This window comes from Scomber japonicus, chromosome 12 (genome assembly GCF_027409825.1).
Source record: "Scomber japonicus isolate fScoJap1 chromosome 12, fScoJap1.pri, whole genome shotgun sequence".
In the NCBI taxonomy this organism is placed as follows: domain Eukaryota; kingdom Metazoa; phylum Chordata; class Actinopteri; order Scombriformes; family Scombridae; genus Scomber; species Scomber japonicus.
Window position 1 is genome coordinate 14,527,869 of NC_070589.1, and position 23,731 is coordinate 14,551,599.

The following is a 23,731-nucleotide window of genomic DNA, read 5'->3' on the forward strand; positions in this document are numbered from 1 at the left end:
ATAATGGTGGTTGTGCTGCTGGGACTCAGTGCTAAAGCCGGTAGTGCCCATCGAGGATGGGAAGAATGGTGAAACTGCGAGAAGGTGAAGGAGTCAAGCGTCCATGTTGTCTCCATCTCAGTGTGTCTCAAAATCAATGGAGGCCCAAGCACAGAGTATCCATTACAACTCCGTTTCAGCGGGAAACTCTTCACAGGAGTATCCATTTTGGCTCTGTCTCACTGTGTTTTAATGTGGAAACTGTTATACTTGGACATGCGTCCCCTGGGTCTGCAGGCTCTGCACACTGGATAAAATCTTCTTCTGGTGGCCGGCCAGAGTGACACCCATCTTAGTCAGTTCACTACAAGGAAAACAGAAAAAATGCATTTTTATTTATTTATAGGGAAAAAAATCCACATTGCCCTTCAAATGCCAAGCAGCTGCTGAGGTTTCACGTCCTGTGTAAATTCCATTCTTTAATTTCAAATGACACTCGAATGGGATGTAATGCGTCTTTTACTGACAATCTTGACCTTTGGAGTGTTTCGTTTAACAGGGATGAGCGGTGAGACACCAGTCCTCTGTACCTGACACTTATGTAGAGAATTGCGTCCAAGCTGACATATCCAGAACTGGAAAAGTTCTCCTTATACTGGCCCATCTTGATGGCCTCCAACCACTCATCCACTGTGCTCACACTGAACTCTGGGGTGGACGGGTCCTCCCTGCTGGAATACAAAGCACACTCACAACTCAATAAAGTTTTGGCCTGTTGAGTGGCTAAATAGCAGTATTTGACTTGTGCGTAGGTCAATTGTTTGTACTTGGAACTTGGGCATTAATAATAATTTAAAAACTGTCAACAGTACACTTAAGGAGCCAGTTAATGCTCAATCATGGTACTGGATCTGTATTTGGACAGAATAGCCTTAATTTTATAGCAACCGCAGCATGACAGACTCAAATCCACTGTGAAAAGAAAACATAAACCCTAAACTTTAGACCTACCCATTAGTGCTAAGTATGATTGATGATTCTTCCCCTCAATGGCCCCCCACAGCACCAGCCCACATGGCTTTACTTGCTGAACCCTTAGATTTGTGTCACCTTATATTTGCTTGCTAGCTATTGTTATAAATGATCTCTGTGTTTATTCATTTGCATACATAATCTTAGTAAACCCCTTTCATATGCAGGACTAATTCCATCTGCACTTACAAACAATGCAGTGTACGCCGTGTAAAGATTCTTCTTTCTGGTCACGTCTACAGTGTGTAGGCCCTTGTTAGTAATGCTTTTGAGCTTTTCTTGTCTTTTTAGTTGTGATGGGATTTGTTTTTTTCTATTTAGAGTGTCTTCTTTCTGCTTTGAAAGTGGCTGAAACATTTTATTGCACTCTTCATTATCTGGTCTGGTTCTGAACTGTAGCTACATACCTGAAGTGTAAAATGTAAAAGTAAAAATAATGACATTCTATGGATGTACGTATTGCAATTGGTGAGGCAGGAAGTCAAGACTATATGTGAGACTCTGGATTTGCAATCTTATTCAAACCTTTTCATCCACCAAAAAATATGTGAGGATACTAAAAGAAATGTAATTTTCTACATTTCACAATTTTCTAAAATGAATATAAATCTAAAGCAGTGATTATATCTTCAATGACCATGGATTAGATTCCATAATCTAATCCAAATATCCAAGGACTATGTGTCAGTGAATGTGTTGAATTCACAGATTAATTTATAGCTTTCTCCCACTGACCATACTGAGCTGTTGGCCAGCTCTCTGAGGCTGGCTGGATTTCTGATGAGCTTGTCCAGGATTGTGACAATCTGTCCAAACTTTGGCCTTTCACTGCGACCCTTCTCCCAGCAATCCAACATCAGCTGGTGCAACACCACCGGACAATCCATCGGAGCAGGAAGACGGTAACCCTCATCTATTGCTTTGATCACCTGTGGAGAGACATACAAATATCAAGTTCTGTCATCAGTGCAAGAAAGAGAAATAGAACTTAATAGTTAAAAATTGAGCTGAAGATTGTGAAAAACAGAAGCGTGGCTTGAGATTTGCAGGCATTGTATCTGCCATGTTTTATAGCATGCACTATATCTAACAGCTCAACTAACAGCTTCTCTATTTTTGTTGTTTGAGGAATGATCTTATAATCCTTGCTGATACAAGAAGACTGACTGACTTAAATGACGGTTAACACTGTGACTGAAACATTGTGCATGTGTGTGTGTGACTCACATCCTGGTTGGACATCTCCCAGTAGGGTCTCTCTCCATATGAAATCACCTCCCACATGACGATACCGTAACTCCACACATCACTGGCTGAGGTGAACTTCCTGTAGGCTATAGCCTCAGGAGCTGTCCATCTGATGGGGATCTTCCCTCCCTGTGGATGGTTCACAACACAGTCAATACATTCTTGGCATGTTGAATATGTCAGTCTGAACTTGCTGCAGTAATAGTGTAAATATTGAAAAGCTAATTCTGGCTAAGCGCTATAATAAATCAAAACAGTAAAAAGTACTGCAGTGATGGCTGGTGCAGTGCCGCTATCAAGAACAGAGCACATGAGATTACACACCAACTTGTACTCACAAGATAGAGTTACTTTTTCCCTGGTGCTTATTCTTGCACTTCTCTTTCCTCTGCCATCAATTTCCTTTTTCTCCTTTCATGCTGCTCATTTTCATGCCTTTGTTGTTGACGCACAGATCAAACGGATTGCATAAAGTCCACTTTATTGACACACTAGGCAGTGAGATGCCCTCTCTCGCTCTCACACACACACATACACACCATACCTCTATAGGGCTCGCTTCAGCTTTTTAACATGCGGCAGCTGCCTCTGCACCACCTAGCATTCCCCATCTCCGCTTGGTCAAAGTCAAATCAAAGACAAAGCTGCCAAGTTACTTGTCACTGTACTTTTGTTTCCCCCAACCCCCTGCACACTGCTACCCCATCATCTATTTTTCCTCCCCTAACTGCTCTCACTGGATCCTTCGCCCTGCCTTCCCCTATCCTCTCTCTCTCTCTCTCTCTCTCTCTCTCTCTCTCTCTCTCTCTCTCTCTCTCTCTCTCTCTCTCTCTCTCTCTCTCTCTCTCAGTCTCCCTCGATCTCTGTCTTATTTGATATCCACTCCCTTTTCTTTTCCCCATCTCTGCCTCGGCCTCTCCCTTTCTCCCTTTCTCCCTCCTCCTCGCATGCCTGCAGCTCTCCATCTAGGCCTCCTGACATCAGTGTGTGTGTGTGTGTGATTGCAATAGAGCAGTCAGCCGCTGATACACTCCTCCCAGGGCAATGCTAATGCCATATTAAAAATAACATCCCCAACACTTCCTATGAATATGAATAATGCCAACTCCTCGTGGGCATTTTAGATGAGTTACTCCGCAGTGGTTTAACTCATTGACGTTTGAGTTTCTTCTGTGCTGTGCAAAAGGACGGCGATGTTAAGATTTGACTACATGTAGGCAAAATCATGAAGGGGGAGGGGTGTATGCATTCAAATTTGAACAGTGCTGGTTTAGTTTAGTAAATTTCAACTGTTAATGTAATACAGTGTTGGAGCTTTATACTTTTATATATCTATTGTCAATCAATTTTTTTCCTTGTTAAATTTCAAAGTGACACAAATTTGTGATTTTAAAATAAACATTTACATATTGGTCTTGACTTTCTGACACCTGAGTGGGTCCAAATGGTCTAACTTTAAGCTCTGATCACATGTGGCCATGACCCTCAAAGGAGAAACATTTAATTGGTGGCACATCCCTCTATATGTCTCTCTCTATTTTAAGGGTGTGTTTATGTTGACCATATTTTGTGGAGGATCTCATTATCCTCATGTCTGTGTCAGACTGGGTGAGGTAATGTAGAGGTTGATAAACTGTACTGCTATTTGGAGAACATTTGTATGACAGCTACAGCCTGTGTGTGTGTCTTACCCTTGTAGTGTAAGCAGCCTCGGGGTCGTCCTCCAGAACTCGACTCAGGCCAAAGTCAGACACCTTACACACCAGGTTGCTGTTGACCAGGATGTTTCGAGCTGCCAGATCTCTGTGAACGTAACTCATGTCTGACAGGTACTTCATACCTGAGGCGATGCCACGCAGCATGCCAACCAGCTGGATTACCGTGAACTGGCCGTCATGTTTCTGCAGGGAGAGACAAGAAGAAAGATTAATTAATACGCAGTACACAGTTTAAATGCTGACAGTAACCTGCAGCAGGGCGACATCGTGATTAGTGCCAGCTCCTTCAACAACTTCTCCTGGAAGCACAGATTCAAACCAAGAGTCAGGCATCTTTGATGGCAGCAATCCACGCTCCTGAAATGTCCCTGAGCAAGACCCTGAATCCCTTCCAGCTCCTGTTAACCTTGCATTTTGACCTCTCTCTGGAGGTTGGCAGGCAAAAAGATGAATTTCTCCTCCCAGGGATCAATGGAGGATCACAAACAAATCCTGCTTGCAGAAGATTGGATCTGACAGCGCAGACAAAACTTTCCTCTCTAACACTGAATGCGTGCCCAAGCAGAGCTCACTGGATTTCAGATTTGAGCTGTCTTTGGCTGAGAGCAGAGCCTGTTGATCGATGACAGTCCAGCTCACCTTCCTCTGCCAATTATTTCTGCCCTGGGCCAACGGTCCCCGTTAAAAACCCATCCATGTTATCAGTCACCCTCTCTCCTTTATGTCATCTCTCCTTCCCTCTGTCTCTTGGTTGTCTCCATCTATCTCTGTCTCTCCTCAGTCTCTGCCTCTAAGAGAGAACTCTGTATTACTTTGATTCTGTCCCCATCTACCTATCTATCTTCTTTCATCTTTCTGCGTCCCCCACCCCCCTCCCCCATTATTCTTTCTCTCTCTCTCTCTCTCTCTCTCTCTCTCTCTCTCTCTCTCTCTCTCTCTCTCTCTCTCTCTCTCTCTTCTCTCACTCCCTCACTCCCTCAGCAGCTGTGGAGTAAGTTAATTAGCCGGTGGTTTTGTGAGATGCTGATTGATTGGACTGTCTAACAAACCTACAGACTTCCTCTATCAATCTGCCCACCACGTAGCATTGCCAGTAAAAAGGAGGAAGGGTGGGCAGGGCAGAGAAAGAGAGAGAAGACAAATGCAGGGTAGAGAGGTTAGAAAAGGAGATGAAGGGGACAAATGAAAGGGTGAAGATGAAAAATGTGAATTTTTGGCAAAAACTAAGGAGAAACTTAATTGAATAATGGAAGATAGGAAAAACTGGGGGTGAGATGGAAATGGACAGAGAAGAAGAGCTTTCCTAAAAGACTGGTCGTTTCTTTGTTTCTCAGGGATGGGTGCTTAGTAAATGGTCAGCATAATTAAAGACACATATGGATGGCAGGACCACAGATCAGTTGTAAAAACCATAAATCAGATTCCATAATTATATTGAGGGACTGTGGACACTTTTTATGACCCTCATTACAATATATACTGTAACATACAACATGCATATAACTGTGTGTGTGATTTTGTGAATGTGTGTGTGTGGTTTGTGTGTTTCAGGACATTATGCTTTGGCCATTTTTAGCCCATCAGTTTTCATTTCATTTTGCCTCAGTGTTCCTGATGGGATTGGTGTCTATTTATCGATGGGCTCATCATCACAGGGTTAATGGCTCTGGAGCACTGCAGTGTTTTTACTGGCTGACAAACAACTCTGAATATGAATCAGGGGGACTTTCAACATGAGACACCCCGGAGCCGCATCAATCCATTCATCTAGGTATGTGCAAAACCCAATTCAAGGCTCTTAAGCTAAACCAATACTTTTGCATACACTTGCAAGCGCTGCTACATATTTTGTATGAAGATAAATTGATCAGAAGTCACACATTTATCAAATGTAATATATAATGTTTGCCTTCTGGATCTGCTCATAAGTGAAGAATACACATATTTGACTTTTTCATAAACGCACCTAAACCTCCTGTCAATTTAAAGAACAGGCAGTCTATTTCTGAAATGAGCTAAATACGTCTGCAGCTTGGTAATATGTTTCAGAGGATGGCCTCAATGACTAATTCTTTAAAAACATCAATGTAATGACATAGTCAGTGACAGGCTCCAGTAACTCTTGTCATGTTGTCGATTTCAGTAGCAAAGCAATACCTCTGCAGCAGTCCTTTGATTTTAACATTTGTGCACTGATAATTTGTTCAGCAATTACCTTGAGTAAAATCTGCTCTTCACTTACTTTTGAAATACTCTGGCCTGGATTTAAACTCTTTGTTTCTTCAGTTGTCTTTTTTTTAAATAAACAAATCCCTTTATAGAGATCTTTTTGGAAATGTGTTTCAATATTCATTCATAATGAGGGTGATTTGTTTTATCTCTATTATTATACTTTTCTATTTGTACTTGGTGAAGCAAAGGTTCAGTATATGTCATGAATATATCAGAACTCCCATTGCTTTCTCTGTGTATGTATATTGATGCAGGGTGCAAAATTAATTCCCTTGGCCAAATGACTAGTGGCATTCCAAAGTTTACCAGCCACTCAATAGATTACCATTGTTTTTTGAGTGGTAGCTGGTGCTAATTTTATGCCCTGTTGATGGCACATTTCTTTCAACTTGGATAAATGTCCAGTGATGGTACCAATATATATATATATCTTATAACAATATATATCAAACTGATATTTTAGTCAGTTTATTTTTAGGGATACGTAAGTGCTCGGTGGACTCAGTAAAATTTGTATGGATTGAGTTCTCCAGCTTTGACAGATGAAAGACAGTTTCATCCAGGTGCCAATATGTATTTTAAAAAGGGTTAGGGTTGTCCCCTCAACTACAGCAGTTTGGGGAAATTAAATCTACAATTTCAAACACTTTACAGCTGGGACACCAATTTTCACATGGCCTTTTGTAAGGCGTTATGGCCCTGACCTTGATGGGATGTGAGCATTGTGTTCTTTCCAGCTGAGCCAGGTAGCCGTGACTCACCTTGAGGAAAGTGTCCAGAGATCCGTTTTCCATGAACTCTGTTATGATCATCACTGGCTTACCTACAAAGAGACATAACAGGGTAGCTGTTAGTAGGGCAGAATTACAGGCAAGAAAGACACAAACTATAAAGCGATGAGGACAGAGTAGTGTAGTCCACAGCTGTGACCAGCAGCCTTCCTCTCTGTCTCTCTGCCTCTCTGGGGGATAACATGGCATGTCGTCATCAGTCACACTGACAGCTTCTAATCAGCCCTCTCCATAAACGCCAGGAGATAATTAGAATGGACCAATCCACCAGAATATGTGTGTGTGTGTGTATATGGGGGGCCTCCTGAGATCTCATGAATACTAATCAGCCTCAAGGGGAAGGGGGTTGTGGTTGGATCGCTGTGCACCTGCACCTGCAAGAATGTGTGTTTGCGTGCATGTGTGAGATGGAGGGATGGTTGACTGACAGGCCCCGCGCAAAACAGTCCCCTGCATGGCATCTGGTGGGGCTTACAAATGATTAACAAAGTACATGCAATCACATGTACACATGCACACACACACACACACACATGCTTGCACACGCACAAAAAACAGCAGTTGTCCCTGTTTTACAGGGTTCTCCCTACATAGGGTGGTAGGTACAACCCCCTACAGCTGAGCTTTGCCAATCACAAACACACCATGTGCAGTAACAAATGAGAGGCTCCATCATCCTGCCTGTGTGTGTGTGGCTTGTAAACACAGATTATGTCAGCTGTGATGAATAGGTCACACATCCCCAATCAAACCTCAGAGGGGCTGAGAAAAAACCCTGGGGTGAGGTCAAGACAGCATAAGAGGGGGAGAGAGAAATACATGAGGTGGAGACAAAAGTCAATTTTCTTAAAGAATGCCCAAAATATGATTGGAGTAGACATGAAAATGTTCCAAATTCCAGGCTTTCTTTCCCTTTCAAGAGAAGTGTTCACTAAAACTGTCTTAATTAAATCTTTAATCTTTCCTTTCTCTCCCTTGTGTCTTTGTTTCTTTTTATAAATCCAAAATATTTTTTCTGCTATGTTTTTCTTTTCTTTGTTTTTAATAACTAGTTTAACTCCACATATGCTATAACCCTGTTTACACCTGGCATTAACATCTGTGATCTGTGTCTCGTGTGATCTGATTACTAGTGGACAGCCGAGACACATTGCTGTTCACACCTGTCTCTGTTAAGCTGACCATTTATGTCCAGATTTTGTTGCTGTCTATATCACTTTTGCTGGAAGATCAAAGGGTCCTGCTCACATTTATTATGTCAATATAATGACATAATACATTTTTGTTTGAGAGCTCAGAGCTAATATACATGTACAGGCGACTCCAACTGTTCAGATTACTTTAGCCACGTAGATCTGTGCTCATCTCCATTCTTTCAACCGTTTTAATAACTGCCACATCCTGCATTGATGATGTATTTCTATGTTGCATCCTTGCCAGGGACGCATTAGCATTTACATTACAAAAGATATGTGATCAAATGTGTCCCAGACCACCTCGGCAAGTGGTTTGAGTGATTGGATCACAATGCTTTTTGGTGGTCCTTTACACATATGTTTAGTGCTGTCCACTTGTGATTGGATCAACTGAGACGCATGTTAATGCCAGGCGTAAACAGGGGATTTCTAAATGCATGATAGTTGCTTGAACGATGGCAAAAATGGCCACTAACAACCCTACATTTTGTCAAGGACACAGCTCAACGGAAATTATGCTCTCCCCACTATTCTAAATTGTTTCCACCCAGTTTTAACAATGAAACCTGGGGGATTGTCCTCAGTCTCTATGAATGTAGCAACTTGGGAGTCTAATATTTATATATTAATTGCCTTAAACTATTTATAACGCATGTTTTTTTGATCAAACCATCATGACAAAAAAGTGTCCTTGGGTTGAATTGGGGAGTTATAGAGTTATAAGGGAACAAAAGGAGAGAAGGTTGAGCCTGAGGGTTTTAAGATAAGAGGGGGAGGTGTGTTGTACCAGAGGAGAAGGAAAGGAGAGAAGGGAAGATGAGGAGGGAAGGAGAGGAGAGCTAGTCGAGGAAAGGCAGGAACAACACCACCGAGACCTACAGTGAGATTGTAGGTAAAGACAGCAATACATCACCTTAAATGAATTCACTATCTCACTGCAACAAACACACACACACACACACACACACACACACACACACACACACACACACAAACAGAGTCGCTGGGTCTCTGGTGGTGGTGTCTTCTTTGACAGTAACATTAGTCTCAGGGATAAAAGTGAAAGAGAATTGGATTTTCTTCTGCTGGGGGTGAGGATTGCTGGTCGCATTTATCTCTACACAGGGCCTGTGCTGTGTGTGGTGCATTGTTCTGTGTGTGCACGCGTGTGTGTGTGTGTGTAAGTGAGAGAGAGGGCTGGTTTCAGGGCATGGCAAGTGGGAAGGGCATGATGACGGCTGGCTGATTTCATCTCTGATCAGAGGTGGACAACATGTGCGTGCTTTTGTGTGTGTATGTGTTCTACCACACAGCGACTGATAAAACAGTTGATGTGATTGATCCTGACTGAAAGGGGGTCTGACTCTTCACAGCTCTCCATCCACCTGTGAGTGCTGGCGTATCTTGGATTATAGATCCTGTGAATGCATGTATGTTATTCTTAGGGTATCCATACAGAACGAATTTGCATACGCTCATCTATATGTCATATTCTACAAAGTAGACAACCATGAAATGGAATAAAGCTCTGAAAACTACCTCTGAAAACCAATTGTGTTTGAGCTCATCTTTAGTTGTGTGCTATGTGTGTGTGTGTGTGTGTGTGTGTGTGTGTGTGTGTGTGTGTGTGTGTGTGTGTGTGCACATGAATCCATGTATGTTGCTAGTGAAGGAGAATATAACCTTCAGGCTTGCATTTTTAGATGCAGTCAAGAGAGAAGCACAATGAAACACATTCCTTGTGCTTCTTTGGCTTAGGTGACCATATAAGCATGACATGCACTCACACGCACACACACACACACACAAACACTTCACTATAGCTATCATCTGGTCACCTGCCATACAGAATTATCCCTGTAACTCTGAAAGATAACAGAGGTTACCAATAAAACCTACCACACACAGGCGCTGTATATTAGCTCTTTCCATCTCTTTTTTGTCAGGTGCCTGTGCTAACACACACACACACACACACACACACACACACACACACACACTCAAAACACAATGAATCCTTTTCATTTCTTGTTGCAACTTTATTGCACGCTATCCACATTTCAAACACACACGCACCCACAGGCGGGATGATGGAGCCTCTCGAGCTCGTCATGGAGCTCCACTCCGCCAAACATCCACAAGCGCTCCTCAATTTCCTCCTGAAAGCACATAATTAACTAATCACATTCATATTCATTCAAATTTATTGCCTTTCATCGCCTTCAGAAATAACACAGCCAATCCACAGAGCTAAAAAACACCTCGAAGAGTATGGATGTGTGCACGCAGATTGGGTATTGATGTTCTGCCAGGTGGAGTGTGTTATGGAATGGATCAGAGACGAGTTTGCTCTTTTTCCATCTCTTCATTAAGTAGAGAGTAGAATGTGTTGCCACTCGTTACCTGAGGATAAAGCTAGCATCATCAAGACCTTGAATGTGTGCGTGTGTGAATTTGTGTAGAATGCCCAGAGTATGAAAGTGACAGAGACAACATATATACAGTGTGTCTGTTAAATTACATTATGAGAGGCTGTTTCCTTGTGTGTGTCTGTGTGTGTGTGTGTGTGTGTGTGTGTGTGTGTGTGTGTGTGTGGGTGGGTGGGTTAGTGTGTTGAGTGTGAGCGTAAATGAAAGTGATAGAGTCTGTATACATCTGGACAATTACATTATGAGTGGCTATCTGTGTTTGCGCCAGTGGGCCGTATTACCACATTATTGAATGAGGCGGCATAAGGTACAAACGAGAAAATGAAATAACTGCTGTATTGATTAATGTTAAGGGTCCGAACTAAATGATACAATGCTTTTAACACAGGGCAGATCTCTGTTCTGGGAAGCGCCATGTGAGGGTGTGGGGGGGTGCGGCGAAAACTGAGAGACAGAAACTCAATAACCTTATCTCGTCTCCTCTTTTCACCTCTCCTCCCCCTCTTCGCTTTCTCATCTCCTCTCATTTCCTCATGTTTGTCTCCTCGCCCCTCTTTCCTTCAAATCTCTTCACACATCTTCCAAGTCGCCCTCATTTGTTCTTAAGTCCCATCGTCTCTCATTTCCTCGCTCTTGTATCCTATCGCATCCACTCCCCGCACCTTCCACCCCCAACCTCTCCATCCCGCACCCGTCGTCACCTTCCCTCTCTATACTTTCCCCTCCTGCTTCTCCTCTTCCTCGTTTGTCTCTGCGGTTGAAATCTACAGATCTGCATATGTATTCAAAACATGAATAAGTTCAAACAACATTGAAAGAGTTATTGTTCTGCGCACAAAGACACACAGTTAAAACTAATCACTAGTTTCTTCAAACAGAAGACGGGCCGGAAAAAGACTGTGTGCGGTTTTAGCTCGCTTGAACAGCACCTTTTTGTGTGTGTGTGTGTGTGTGTGTGTGTGTGTGTGTGTGTGTGTGTGTGTGTGTGTGCGTGCGTGCGCGATATGGGCAGATGAGATGGAGCTTGGTAATTGAGGGTTTTCCAAATGAGCCGATTGTTGCAGCGATTGTAAAACACATAAAGGACGGATGGATAAAATGAGGGACGGGGGAGATGAAGGGAAGATAAGGGGATAGATGGGAGGAGGGGGGGGAGATTGCTTCACTTTCCTGATGTGTAGAGAGACAGATAGAGAAAAGAAAGATTTTTTTTGTCTCTTTCTGCATGTGGTGCTCTAATTAGCATGACAATAGCCACAATCAGGTGACAAACAGCAGAGTAGGTTATTAGAGTGGCACACAGCAGGGGCTGAAGGCTTATGAGGTTTTAAGCAGAGAGGACACACACAAATACTCCTACACATACCTCACACAAAGTACAGCTGTGAAAAATTGGAGTAAATACAACTACAACAACTGTCTTCATCGATAACCCCCATTGCTAAAACTACCAGGTTGTATCACCTACTAGTAAGACTTCTATCACGCTGTGTGTTACTCTATTAGTATGACTATAGACTCTGATTATAAGTGCTAAAAAAAGTTGTTTTTTTTAATCAACATGAACAAGAACACTAATAGTACTTGTGATACTGGTGTTATTGCTTCCTGTACAGTTATGTTGTAGGGTTGAAGCAATTTGTTCATTTATTGATGTTCATTCATTTTCTGCAGCTGAGCAGTAGAAAATTAGTTGGCAACTATATTTTAATAAGCAAATATGCCCAACATTCCCCATAGTTCCAGCTGCTAAATATTGAAGAGTTGCTGCTTTTCTTTGTTATGTGTCTTTATAAATGAAATGTGAATATTTTTAGGTTTTGTCTTGTTCATTGGAAAAAACAAGCTATTTGAAAATGTGGCTTTTGAAAGTAGTAATAGAACTAGTCACCTTTTTTGACATTTTATAGACCAAATGATGAATCATTTAATTGCAGAATTAACGGCAAATTAATTGTTAATGAAAACAATTATTAGTTGCAGCCCTATTGCGTTTTTATAATATGTAACAAAGTTTTGTGCAGTAGGCTTGAATATACAACATACAATACAGCAGTATGAGAAGTAATGATACTGTCAGAATAGAGGAACTGTAGTAGTAGCAGTATTTATATGTATTTTGTACGTCCAGATGCCCTGGAAGCAATAAATAAAACACTACGATGTTACTATTTTAAGCTCAAAAGAAAGCATGTTGTTGTAAAGAAATGTGTTATATATGAGACATTGTCTAATGTGCTTATACGTTGGCCTTCCTATTGCTACAACTGATTTTAATAGTAATGCTAATACTACCACCTCTACTACTACTACAACAGCAGAACTGTGACAACGGCAATTACTTCTAGTACTACTCCAAGAAATACTTCTCCCACTAACACTAAAGTCGACTGCTACTTACACCAAAACAAGCCAATCCAACACACCTGAGCCCAGAGCAGGCAGGGTCAGTCTGCCTTATTAGACTGAGGGCAGTGTGAAGGGACCAGCTGGTGCCAGAGTAAAAAAGGCCTGAAGGAATTATTGACCCATCTCAACTCTCACCCCCTTACTGACACACACACACCACACACGCACACCCTGGGCTGTGACCTGTGAAATTACTGCTCCGCTGGTGAGATTTGTATCTGAGGGGCTCTATCAGTTTCTCAATGTGCCGTGAAGACAGGTGAGAAGGGAGATACAAAGAAATGCATGTAAAGGTAGACAGGCACTCATTATAAGCACACTAAAAATAAAAACAACATGCACAAACATATTTTTATATTCATATAACACAGCAAAGTAAACATTATTGTGTTAAAAGATGTTGCTTGTTAAGCCAATGCTATTTAGCCATTTCTTCTATCAACTTTGTTATTGTCGTCTGCCACAAAATGTCAAGAATTTGGCAGTAATTCTTGAATTTATTCTGATATTGTTTAATCAGGATAGTGCGTGCCACTGAAAAAGAAAGTGCCATAATTGCATGTCTGCTTGTCAGACAAAAAAAAAACACATTTGATTTAGTTTGTTGCCGTAGCACTTCTATAAACTGCCTCAATCCTGCTAACCAAAGGTCACAGTTAACATCAAGCGTTATTTAGACGAGAGAGAGAGAGAGACAGAGAGGGAGAGAGAGAGAGTGACGGAGAGAGAGAAGGGAAATGAATAAGAAATGCAGTGGGGTCTCATTCTTAATATGCATGCTGCTGAATATTCATGAGGCTAAAAACACATCCAATTAACTTTATGAATTATTAATATTCATGATAAAAGCCTATGCATATGCATTTGCTCCTTTGTTGTTGGCCTAAGTGCCACTGAGCACCGGTGTGTGGTGGACTGAACATCTTTTGTGTGTGTGACAGAAAGAGAGGGTGTGGGGGGGGGGGGGGGGGGGGTGGCTAAGATGGGGGGGGTTTATTTGTCTGCCTGCATGTTTACAATTCTGTCTTTGTACTGACTGTCTCTGTCTTCCTTTTGCTTCTCTGTAGATCTCTCACAAACATCTGCATAACAAGGTGTCAGACCAGAGGAGGAACGTAGCAGCGGCACTGATAAACATGAACAGGAGGGGGTTCTGAAACTTCTTCCACGCAAAGCAGGTAATTTTGAAAACCCTGTTCAGGTTTGACAATGACATACATCCACACATGTTTTCAGGTAGCTTTTGCAAAGATCTCCGTACTAAAGCGACAGGTAAATCTGTTCTTCTCTGTTCTATTTATGTGCGTGAACTATGCGTGGTGGCTGCTGTGTCAAGGCCACAGCACGGTTACAGCAGAGACTGCAGACTGAATGCTCACTCAGTCCCCTCCTACTGTACTCTCCATTACATACTCAATCATTTTATCCATCTGTTCTTGTCCAAAACAGCCAAACTCACAGTTTAATAGTACTCATTTTCATATTTTTCAAGAAAATAAGACAGATTTGAATGTAGGCCATAAATGCTACTGGTTAACCAGACACTAAAGCACTGCTTTGCTGAGACAGATCCGTATTTTATTATTGCTAAGTTGTCTGATAAAATTAACATAAATACAGCTCAGTTACAATACTTATATTGAGTGATTGGCTATATTAACGATATTAAGAGTGGGTTACATTTGAGCGAACTTCATCCTATTAACATTATTGCCACACTGCCCCAATCCAGGCTAATGACATCATTTTCCAAGATTTCGATTGTCCCCACACATACCAAATTCTGAGGCTGGTTTCAGATTCATACACTTGAGAGACCGTTTTCAAAAACCTAAATTTTTGGGTACAAAAAATGTTACATGTGAACATAAAGATGCTTTTTCAGATTTTGCAGGCTCAATGTGGACCTACTCTGTGACTGAGTGAAAAGGCCAAAGAAAAGGAGAGCACTAGAGGGAGAGAAGAGGAGGCTAGGATTGACTGAATGAGACAGAGAAGTGAAGGAATAAGAAAGAGAGAGACAAACAGGGAGAGACTGAATGAGAAGATTAGATGGACACTGACTGAGAGAGAAAACAGGAGCGTGATATGTGGATATGAGACGAAAGAAGGATAGATGGGGAGAAAGAGAGAAAGACAGAGTGATGGAGAGAGCGAGGGCCAGAGATAACGAATCAGCTATCTTGTTGAACCAGGCCTGTGTCTATCTCACCTACAGCACATGAACACACACTCTCGCTCTAATTGTCTAACACAATAATGTGAAGTAAACAAGTGGACGTTTGAGAGGCAGCCAGTCGTCATTCACGTGCACATGGCTATACGTCATCAATGCGTTACCATGGTAATGGAGCTTCTATCTGATCCAGGGTCAACTCTTATTTACATCAGCAGCAGCTCTGCTGTGTCTCACACAGGTATGTGGCAGACACAAACACACACACTCTTACTACAGTGTACATATAGAGAAAGGAAAGTATATGATTACACAAACAATCAAACACATAATACACCCACACGTGCAAAATGAAGTAAGGTTTTTACTCATCACTCACATCTCGTCACAACACCCTCCAGCCTGATGATGTTCGGATGGTCAAACTGTCCCATGATGGATGCTTCAGACAGGAAGTCCCTCCTCTGTTTGTCAGAGTATCCCGCCTTCAGACTCTTGATGGCCACGTAGATCTCCCTCTTTCCCTGAACACGCAGCCGACCACTGCATACCTCCCCAAACTCTCCTACACACACACACACAACAAAGCATGATAAAACTATTAATATGGCTGGCAAAAGAGAGTATCTGTGCTCTCTTATCTTTGAACGTTTTGTCAGATCTAATATTGACTCTAAATTGCATCTGGATTATCTTCAATACAGTAACATTACATTTTCCAGATGTTACTTAAATGTTGAATGCATAGTTTCCAAGAAAAAACAGTTCATTCACGCCTCATATGAATACTAAAATATTATTGTAGATTAAATTTGAATCATTTCTATTAAGTTTATTGCATGAAGGCGACTGCAGTTTTATTGCCAACTCACCACCGCCGATAACTCTCTCTATACGAATATTGGATGCATCGATCTCTTTGGCAAAGTCCCTGACAGCCTGGTTGGGGTCTTCGTAGGTGTGAGGATGAATGTACGTCCTGCTGCCGGGAAGCTTGACTGTAGGAGCAGAAATGTAGTGAAATATGGAGAGAAAGAAAAGATGAATGCCCTTACTATATTTCCTAAATGCACTTGACTGCATGAGCTAATGTAGGGTATGGGATTACAAAATCTTCAAAAAGAGAAGTTCCCAATAGCAATATAATAGAAAAATGTTCTCCCATAGCAAAAGTGAATGCATGTTAAAATGGGTGCTTGAGCGTGGGTGCTCTGTTTGAGTGACATTACAAAATGATTACATAATTAAACACTTAACTACTTTGTTAGCAATGGTGTTAAAATGACTCATAATTTTAAAAGGAACCCATAAGAAGCCTCATTCTGCCAGCAAGCATTTGTGCAAGAAACTGTGAAATAATACAGTTTATTCAGTTGGAGACTTATATAGCTGCATGCTGTTCACTAGCTCTAAAAGTTTGAGTTCTTATCTAAAGGCATATGTACTGTAGAGTAAACAAGCGTGAGTATTGTATGTGATTAAACAGTCATTTTCAGGGTGTTTGCAGTGCTGTTGCTCCTGGCGTATAAAAATGTAATAAATCTAATATAATGTGATAAAATATTCCTCCTTCTGTGTGTTGTTTATATCTTTAAATACTGGCAGTGAGGTGACTTATTGCAGGTGGGTGTGAAGTTTAATTTTAAGTTATGTGTCAAACGGGGTGCTTACATGAGCACAAACTTAACCAAGACATGCAACAAAACTTAGACTACTTAATTCTAACTAAACAAAATGCACTACATTTGTATACATGATCATACATTTAGGAATGATGGCATCATTGCAGCTCATGATAACAAACTGACACAATCCCAGTTTTGATTGTGACAAATTGTGCATTACTGTGTGTCTTAGTGTGTGTTTGTGTTTACCTCGGCCGTGCTGGAACTGCATCTTCTCTTCATCAGGGTCCTGCTTGGCTTTGATGTATCCACAATGCCTGAAAAAGAAATGCACACCTGGGTTATTATCCTATATAGAAACCTAAACACACAGTAGAGACTGCTTTTCCGACACACAGATACTAGTACAGTGATTTCACACGTGTGTCTGTGTGTAACAGCCAATAGCTTGTGTGAACAACTAGATATTTCATTGTCTCTACATACCCCCCTCTTCTGTAAAAGACAGGCCTGCAGGAAAAAAAAAAACTATTCCTCTTTTTGTCTGCTTCTAGTTGTCAGTTCCACACTTCCCTCTAAGCTGTTAATGCCCGGGGGTTGAGTGAATGAGTTTGTGTGTGTGTGTGTCTTTAGAGGCTATCACAGAACCACGCATTAATGTACCCCTTTTTACCCTTTTATGGACCCCTCTGGCCATTAACCACTGCCTCCAAATTTAATACTCACACACGAAACTACACATCTCTGCCCTTTACCCAACCCCCCTGTGCACACACTCAGATGCCCCCTGCGGCATGGGTCAGTCCAACGATCAAGAGAAAATATTGACGAATTGATCAACTCAATCCTGCCGTCCAGATGTGAGGAAGTGTTAAACTTATTCTGTTTTACAGACCTTGTGGGGCAATGACGCTAGTGTGTGTATGTGTGTGTGTGTGTGTGTGTGTGTGTGCCTGTGTGAGCAGTGTTACTGTGTTTCTGTTGGTGTATTTTCTCTCCACTGTGTTGTATTTCACCCTCAAACACTGTATTACAGCCCTAATCACTGTCTGTGGCATTTACTGCTCTCTTGAATTCAGATTTTAGTCCAAAAAACATCAAATGTAAAAGCTGTTTCATATTATGAGGTACTAAACATGACATAAATACTGCATGGGCTCCTCCCCTCTCTATGAGATTGGAATGAAAGAGTGCTACACAGGTATAGCAGCAACCAGTCTTCCCATCATGAGGACAAATTGATTTGGGATAAGAGCCAAGGGTAACTGGGAACCTGAAGCAGACTGTGTGTGATTTAAAGAAGCAATAGAGAGGGGGCCAGAAGGAAAAAGGAGACTGAGAAAAGTAACAAGCAAATATTTGATAAAGAAAAAGAAGAGGAGAAATGAGATAAAGACAAAAATACAAAAAACGATAAAAGAGATACACTAAGAAATAAATAAAATTGAGCATGAAAATGAGAGACACAGAGAGACAGAAGTGGAGAAAGGTGCTAGCCTCAGTTAATCTCAGTAATTTGGTATTTAATCCTTGTGTTGATTTTACACAGCTGAATGCATGGTATAACCCAGACATCAATAGGCTGTCTTGGGAATACACACATAAGGGGTAGAGACTAGTTGCTGGTATTTGGGGATAAAGAGGAGGGGGCATAATGTTCTTATAAAAGTGGGGGCCCCACCTGGTTATCAGCTGGGCTCAAGCCAGTCAAACACCAAGGGACTATCATTACCCCATTGACACACACTCACACACACACACATAGTGCTTTGGGGCATGTGTTTAGAGCATATGGGGAATGGGGACATGGGTCACACCTTTGCTCCAACTGTGATAATCCCATGGGGGTGTGTGTGCACGCACGCGCACACACACACACACACACACACACACACACACACACACACACACTGATATTCTGCAAAACCGGCGTTGAAAATACTTCTCCATCATTGCTGGATGTGTATCTGTATTAGTGTGTGTATGTGTCTCCACGGGTGCATGGCTGCATATGTGAGAGCGTGTGTGTCTGATGGGAAATGAACACATTTCCATAGTAATTACAGAGCAACTAATTTCTCCTCTCCAGTTAGAGGTGTCATGAATCATTAGTGCTGCAGTCTTAAACATGGCACAAAATCTGACATGGCTGTGGCTTTTGTTTTCCCCTGACAGCTGTGTCTGGTGTGTGTATTTGAGATAGATATTTTATTTAATACCTTTGACTAAATGCAACTGATCTGTAAATCGTCAATTAAAGGCACCGCAACTGGACTCAGGAGGATAATATGAAAGCCATTTTCCAGCACCACAGGTATTCTTTTAATAATTTGTTGTTTACTGAGTTTCCCATTTGAAAAAAATAACATACATTGATGAATTTGTTGTCATGGGGTAATCAAGGATTTCATATACATAAACATATACACAACAACTCATTCACTTTTCCAAAATTCTGTGAAAAATATTAAATATTAAGCTCTTCCACTCTGTAGATTTACAGATCGAAGGCTCAGGTTCATAAAATGTCTTTGTAAGCCATTCCAGAGCCCCGGAACTGGCTAATATAAATGCAATGTTGGTGTTATTTAGCCTGGGTATACCCATGCTCTCATTCCAGTGAGATTCTACTTCCCTCAGAAAGTTAGCATGGCCACCAAGACAATATCTTCGCCTGAGATAGGGAACCAATCACAGAACGGAGAGGAGGGCTCAAGGCAATGACGAACATAGAGCGACTCGGAGCAGCAATAGATTGTGTGCTAAATACATTGGAAGGCAAGTTCACTTTGAAAATACAACAAAAACTTGCACTACATGATTTTTCTACAAGTTTGTCCATTAGTGTACAGAAGCATTTGATCGACATTTGTTGATCCCGCCTCAAATACGAGGAAATGAACGGCTCTTCGCCAGACCCTACCTCAATCTCACATGAGATTGAGACGCGGTCTTGTGTTAGCCAGGCTAGGTGTCATTAATGGTATTGATTAAATTCATTTTTCCTGCTGCAACACATCAAAATGTGTACTGTGAAAAACGGTCTACAGGCAGAGTTTGGATCTGAGTTTGTTTCAAGTTGCTTTTCTCTTCTGTTTGGTGTTGCCTTTCAAGCTCTGGAAACAAACCCGCTACCTCAGAGAGAAGCAAAACTAGCTTACTGGGAACATCAACCAGTGTACATTCAAGCTAACATTAGCTATTTTGGCAAAACTGTGCTAACAGGGCAGGTATCATTATCAACTAACATTAAATTTAACCGCATATTGGAACAGTAATCTGAGTCATAGCAACTTCTGGAGCCAGGGAGAGTGTTGAACTGTCACAACAGCTATTACTCAATGCTCACATGGCAGATGTCAAAGTCTAAAATATGACTAAATGATCAATAATTTCCACATTGGGCACCATGGTGGCCTCATGGTTAAAGTGCATAATATATAACTGCAACTTCCATGGGTTGAATCTCAGTCATGAGGACCCTTGTTGCATGTCTCTCTCTCTTCCCTGTTTCCTGTCTCGCTACATCACCTCTCACGTAGAGGAATCAAAAAACAAAAAACAAACCTATAAATAAATCAATAAATAATAACAACTTCCACAGCAACCACCAGCACACTTAATACAGGGAGTCAATCGGAGCCAGCATCTAACAGCGATCGACTGCACTGGCTTCGATGCAGAAGTACCTCAAGCCATGGTAGCTGCTGCTTGGTCAGTACACACATCAACACATTGCATGACCTACATACTGAATTTAATGTTCACATAAATCAGAATAAATGATCATTATAATTATTAGGATTAATTATTATTAAATTATGAATCCTTATCCATAGGTGACTCCAGTGTTTTAGTTACTTAGTCAGGGCTAGTTTGTGACCATAGCTGAAACCTACAGAAATAACATGCAAAACACAGAACGATGACTGGATTGGAAAAAACATTGCCAGTGCACATACTCTAATGTAGGCATCAGTTATGTTTCCTCAAATTATAATTGGCAAGGAAAGTAAGTAATATTTTAATTTATATTTTAGGATATATAGTTGCAAAATTGGCATACATAACCCATATTTTTTATTTTTTTATTTTTTACAGCTGAACAGTATTCACACTGGCACAAAAACGCTTTAGTCCATTGCAAATGTAGAAAACATTGTTATAGTAACCACATACAGTAGCCTTGTCTAGTTGTCTGCTATTGATTTTGATACCACAGGTATTTAATTTACAATGCTGACAAGCTTGAGCTAGAACTGAGTTTATAAAAAAGAAATTCCTCCTGCACATACACTAGCTACTTCTTTTACACTGCTGCACTGCAGCGTGAAGTTAACACTATCTGTCACTGTGAGAGAAATCATTGTTCCATTTAGCTGACATCCAACCACACTACGCTCTGCCATTTCACACAGTAAATACACCTCCCACACACACATTGCTGTATATTAATGCAGATTTAAAGTGCACACACCTTACTCTCCATAGCAGTACTATGCCTAACTTTCCCAGGCCCATGTTCCTTTTTTTTTCTCCATCTCTAACATTCTTAAGTCAGTCTTTTAGGTCTGTGAACCACACTATCCTCAGGCTTCCTGGGAGTTTTTCTTTTTTTTAAATGGTGTGTCCTGAGGGCAGATTTTACTTAATGCCCGTGTTGAGATCCATCTCAACCAGCTCAGCCAGCTCTACTGTGCCTTCAGTTCTGTCCCCTAGTCCTGTCTTGAATTATGACGACTGGCACAGCCAAAAGGTGTCGTCTTTCACATCGCAGGACATTGCCCTGTTCTATCTATACTTCATAGGACCATGTTTCCCTCAGTATTTCAGCCATCGAGCCTCACTCAGTCCCACTTCTCACTCTGACTATGTCATTCTCTGCTAGTGATGGCAGTAGTCTAGCAGACTCGTCATAGTTCCTTCTCTGTCTTATCCAGGATTTCTCCTTCCTTGCCCCAGCTTTGTGGTCGCTTCTCGATAGATGTTATTGTTGATGTAAGGGGAGTGCTCAATTTCCTGTTCATCAGTAGTTCTCCTGGGGACCTCCCACACTCTAGCGGTGTTGGTTTGTAATTCATATTTATCTCCTGGAAAAACAGACAGTATTCTTCACTGTCCAATTGTTTGCATTTATATATTGCCATTTTTCAAATGCTGGGCATTTCCTTGGTGCGTGGATGTTGCCATAGAAGCCACTGCTTCATAGTTGTCTTCTTTGTCTTCATCTGATGCGACGGTATTAAAAACATCCAGTGCTGCACATTCAGACATGGTTAGCAACAATGCTATCTCCCTCTTACTGGCGTGTTTGTTTGTATCGCCACCAGATATAGTTCAAAACTTTGCTTAAAAATATTCCAGTTTTTGGCTACACTCACTGCCAACTCTGGTATTTCACTAATCACATCCATCTTTCAACAGTTCATGTTGAAGGACACCACTCCTGATAACATGTTTTGAAGCAACTTTGAGAAAAATGTCCTTATACACTACAGAATGGCGCGCCCTCTTCAGGCACTAGATAAAACAACATATCAACACACACACACACACACACACACACACACACACACACACCTTAATGGACTGCGATATCACTATCACACCCGAGCTCTCACCTTTCTCTCTGTCTCTCTCTGTTCCACTTCAGTGAGGACAACAGGCTATCCCTGTCCTCCAAAGCCACACACTCCACATTTGCATATCAATTTACTTTTTAATATAATACTCTGTCACTCGAGACCCATTTGTCATTCTGCTAGCAAGCTTCCACCTTCATAGAGCTCCATCCATATGTTATGGCCACCATAGCCCCTCCCCCATTTTTCCTCTGTCTTCCTCTCATTCTCTCCCTTGCTGCTTTTTTATCTATCGGGAGTGTTATATTCTTTTCTAATTCTTTCTTTAAGTGAAAACATTGCCTTGTACTATAACCTACATATCTCTTTCTTGCTCATTTTTCCATCCATTTATCCACTCCACACAAACTCCCTCCTCTGCTCTCTTTTTCTCTGAGGTTGTGCTGTGTTTTTTTTCTTTTTCTTTTTTATAGAAAGAGTGGACACAAGGAGCTGGAAAGAGAAATAAAGAGAGGGAGACGGAGATGGAAAAAGAGAGTGCTGACAGGCAAGAACGCACAATGGGGGTCCAAGCCTGCATACCAACTAACAAGCAATCAGATGGAGGGCAAAGGCGAGGGGAGGAGGGAAGGCAGCCATAGGAATAGAAACCCAAAGGGTAACATAAGGGATGTGGATGAAAAGAGGGGTGGGGCAGTGTTTGTGCTGCAACAAGGGCAGAAGATAAAGAAGAAGAGTAGACATTATGAAAAGGAAGAGTCCTAAATAGACAGTGAGTGAGTGCATGAGCAGGAGAGAAGACCATAGAAACACAAAGGAATGGAGATGTCGGATGCTGCCTCCTTGGATGGAGGATTAAGACGGAAAGTGGAACAACAAAGTAAACAGCCATATCAGCACATAGCTTCCCCTAAAGGATAAAAGACAAAGGATAAGAGAGTTGATGGACAGATTAAGAGCAGATGACAAAGAGAAGAGTGTCAGTCAACAGTATTGCTGCTAGACATGTCCTGAGAGAGAAAAAGAAAGTATGGCATATATATAGTATAGGATCTCAACCCTTATAACCACACTGCAACAGTAAACTGGGCCAGTCCAGCAAATGAGCTTCATATTCTTCTTCAAAATGTTAATGCCATCGTCTGATTGTTTTCTACACATATATTCCTGTTCATGACCACAGGAAACTAGAGTCTATGCGTGTGTTCATTAGCCAAAAAGAATGCTGGGAACACCCCGGGCCAGTCGCCAGTCCATCACAAGACACAGATAGAAGAGATGAACATACTCATGTTTACTCGAAGAGACAATTTG

At 41.5% G+C, this 23,731-nt stretch overlaps 1 protein-coding gene across 2 annotated transcripts in view; it reads right to left on the reverse strand.

The window, feature by feature from the left end:
• Nucleotides 1-243: 243 nt before the first annotated feature.
• The window catches only part of epha4b (eph receptor A4b), an 84,477-nt gene continuing 60,989 nt past the window's right edge, over nucleotides 244-23,731 (reverse strand). The window contains exons 11-19 of one of the 2 annotated variants that reach the window (XM_053329373.1): nucleotides 17,085-17,152; nucleotides 16,083-16,208; nucleotides 15,590-15,775; nucleotides 6,971-7,032; nucleotides 3,951-4,160; nucleotides 2,239-2,388; nucleotides 1,747-1,940; nucleotides 570-710; nucleotides 244-343 (exon numbers count right to left, since the gene is read on the reverse strand). In XM_053329373.1, coding sequence (XP_053185348.1) covers nucleotides 244-343; nucleotides 570-710; nucleotides 1,747-1,940; nucleotides 2,239-2,388; nucleotides 3,951-4,160; nucleotides 6,971-7,032; nucleotides 15,590-15,775; nucleotides 16,083-16,208; nucleotides 17,085-17,152 — 1,237 coding nt within the window. The remainder of the gene's footprint in view (nucleotides 344-569; nucleotides 711-1,746; nucleotides 1,941-2,238; nucleotides 2,389-3,950; nucleotides 4,161-6,970; nucleotides 7,033-15,589; nucleotides 15,776-16,082; nucleotides 16,209-17,084; nucleotides 17,153-23,731) is intronic. The other variant, XM_053329374.1, reaches the window with a different exon arrangement.